The sequence below is a fragment of the Volvox carteri genome (assembly GCF_000143455.1).
Source record: "Volvox carteri f. nagariensis unplaced genomic scaffold VOLCAscaffold_65, whole genome shotgun sequence".
NCBI lineage: Eukaryota > Viridiplantae > Chlorophyta > Chlorophyceae > Chlamydomonadales > Volvocaceae > Volvox > Volvox carteri.
In genome coordinates, this window is record NW_003307608.1 from 54769 (window position 1) to 57932 (window position 3164).

General features: G+C 55.3%; 1 protein-coding gene across 1 annotated transcript in view; it reads left to right on the forward strand.

Annotated features, from left to right (window-relative positions):
- The window catches only part of VOLCADRAFT_97799 (uncharacterized protein), a gene marked incomplete at both ends in the record, with an annotated part of 9195 nt that extends 6931 nt beyond the window's left edge, over window positions 1–2264 (forward strand). Inside the window, 4 exons of the mRNA XM_002956722.1 lie at window positions 333–395; window positions 882–964; window positions 1323–1397; window positions 2252–2264. Coding sequence (XP_002956768.1) covers window positions 333–395; window positions 882–964; window positions 1323–1397; window positions 2252–2264 — 234 coding nt within the window. The remainder of the gene's footprint in view (window positions 1–332; window positions 396–881; window positions 965–1322; window positions 1398–2251) is intronic.
- Between the last annotated feature and the right edge of the window lie 900 nt (window positions 2265–3164).

Genomic DNA, 3164 nt, shown 5'->3' on the forward strand with positions numbered 1-3164 from the left:
CCAGGCAAATACACCCTCCCTCCCCCATGTCCCCTTGCGCGGCACCCCCCCAAGCCCCATCCCTGATCCCGCCCCCCTCGCAACCTTTCCCCTCAACCTCCCTCTCGACCTCCCTACCACCCCCACCACCTCAAATCCCCCCTCCGCGCCTCGACACCCTATCCCCTTATCCCCTAAACTCCAGCTCCCGCCGCGTCCGCTTGACCATTAGGTCGTGATGTCCACCGCCTCCGCGCAGCACAGTGCTCCCCCGACGATTGACAGGATCGGGTGGTGGGGTCCCGCCGCGTCCGCTTGACCATTAGGTCGTGATGTCCACCGCCTCCGCGCAGCACAGTGCTCCCCCGACGATTGACAGGATCGGGTGGTATGTATGTATGTATGTATGCGTGGACGTGGGTTTATCTGTTGTGGGGGCCGGGGACGCCGTGTGTTGTACCCTGGGTTTATCACGGGGTCTGCCATCTGCCGATCGATGCTTTAAAAATGAAAATTTCCTGTCGTCGTGATATAGCAGTGTGCGTCAAACTCCTCAAAATTGCTATATTTCTGCTGCAATCAAACCACGAGCCCGCCGACTCGAGCTATTTGCGATCGATCCTTCCAAAAGTCAAATCAATAGTACTAGTTAGTTGTTATGATGGCCAAAACGGCACGGATGAGGCGAACCACGCAGGCACACAACCTACATCGGACACTCCCCTCTTTCTGTTCGATTAAATAAAAGCTTGGTCGTCGCCGTATACATGTACCTGAGGGTGGTTGATAAGAACAAACCCTACCCTTGCTCCTTCCTCTCAACGAATCTATTTATTTTGTTTGCGAACAAACATCCCTGAACCCTTGAGCATTGATGTTCCTGTACGTGGCATGTTTGACAGGTCAAGGCGCATATCCGCAAGTACGGTGCTGTGACATCGTGGTTTATCGTGTACCAAGACTTCGTGTGGCGGGGTGATGACGAGTGAGCGAATTGCATTCGAGTGTATGTATGTGTGTATATTATGTATGTTGTTACAGGGTGGTATAGCCTCACTAGCGGCCTCCCCTTTCCCTTGGAGGCAGTTCCCTGCTCTCCCCTGCGAGAGGGGCACTAATCTGAAGTCGTGGTGTAACAGGGCTTGCGTGCTTGGTTATGAACTAGCAGTGCTGAACGCAGCAGAGCTGAAATAATGAACATGAAATAACATTATATACTATTGGTGCCGAATCATCGATACATGCGATCATTTGGCTTATAATATAGGTCACTAGGTTGCAACATTGTTGTCGTACTGTCATGTTGTTGCCGTACCGTCGTCACCACGTCATGTGTACTGCAGGCCTTATAGATGGGATGGATACAGTGCGCTCGCGGGCTATCACCAGGTGGCGGTAGTTGGCTACAGCGATGTGGGGTGAGTGGTGCGTGTGGTTGTTGTAGTGGGCTCCAGACCCACGAAGAGTAGTGCATGTGTGTATATCCCGGGTGTATCACGGGATCTGACATCCGCCGATCGGTACCTTTCTGAAACCGTGATATAACAGTCGTGCGTGTGTGCGTGCGTGTTTTGGGACCCTCCACCAAAGTTGTACGATAGATAGAGCCACCCCACGCCGGGGGTTGATACTGCTCTGCGGGTGTTTGCAGTCTTCGGCATCTACCTTCCATCCCTGCAAGGTTAAGATGTCTTACACCTGGTGCATGCAAGTATATGCCGTGGTGAATCATGTATTATTATCTATCTAAGTACTATAGTAAATAATTATGTAAATACTGAAGATAAGTAGGAGTGTACGCTCCTGTAAGGATATGCAAACAGGGAAGTGGAGCATTGAGTGTATTGAGTGTATTGAGGGCACAATAATAAATGGCAAGGACTGCGGCGTATATAATTGTAAAGGGGGCAATGTTCGCGCACTAAAGGGATTACGAGAGGGGCTTTATGGGAACCAGGGTTTTGATGTATGTATGTGCTTATTATTAAGTGGTTCTACTGGTGGTCAGGTACACACACACACACAATGCATGCATGCATGCATGCACATGCTCCACGCATATGTGACATCCACACATATGCGTGGATCACATGCATGATCTACATTTCAAGTGGCTTTTCTAGCAACAACAACACACCACGCATAAACAAGCATGCTGTACGACAAGTATTACTTGAGCCCAGATAGGCACTTATGTACGGCAATGCCTAACATTACCAGAACCAAATAGGACTCACTCGCTTGTTCCATTGCCTGATCTGCCGCCCTCCAGTTTGATACCCTGAATTGTGTCCGTTCCTTACATACATACTTACTCTCATGTACGCACTCTTCACGTTTGCCTTTGCCTTTGCCTGGCGACTGGCGACTGTTGACTGATGGCGGTGGTAATAAAAAGGGAGTACTGGATCATGAAGAACAGTTGGAGCCACTACTGGGCTGATCAAGGCTTTCTGAAGGTTTCGTATTACGCCAATATTTGCTTTATGTTGCTGTACGAAGGCGGCATCATTGGATTCACATGGACGCCGGACCCAAAACCCCCGTCAGATCCGGCAGCCCTGTCCCCGGCCCCGCCGCCGCCACCACCGTCGCCACCACCGCCGCCCCCTCCACCGCCACCACCGCCACCGCCGTCGCCACCGCCATCGCTGCCACCACCACCCTCACTGCCACCGTCGTACCCACCTCCGCCATCGTCATACCCACCTCCGGATCCGCCACCGCCGCCCCCTCCACCGCCGCCACCGTCACCACTGTATCCGCCGCCACCACCGCCGCTGCCACCGCCGCTGCCACCGTCGCCACCGCCGCCACCGCCACCCCCTCCACCGCCACCGTCGCTACCGCCGTCTCCGCCACCCTCACCGCCTCCGTCGGCCCCTCCGCCGCCCCCACCACCGCCACCGCCGCCACCACCACTGCCATCACCACCACCACCGTCACCACCACCACCGTCACCACCACCACCGCCACTGCCATCACCACCATCTCCCAGACCGCCTCTTCCACGCCCACCCTCGCCTCGGCCACCCTCGCCTCGGCCACCCTCGCCTCGGCCACCCTCGCCACGGCCACCCTCGCCTCAGCCTTGGCCACCGTCACCACCACCGTTGCCGCCTCCCTCCACCCCGCCGCGCCCCTCCACGCCCCCCTCCGCACCCTTCACCCTTGCCCCCGTCTCC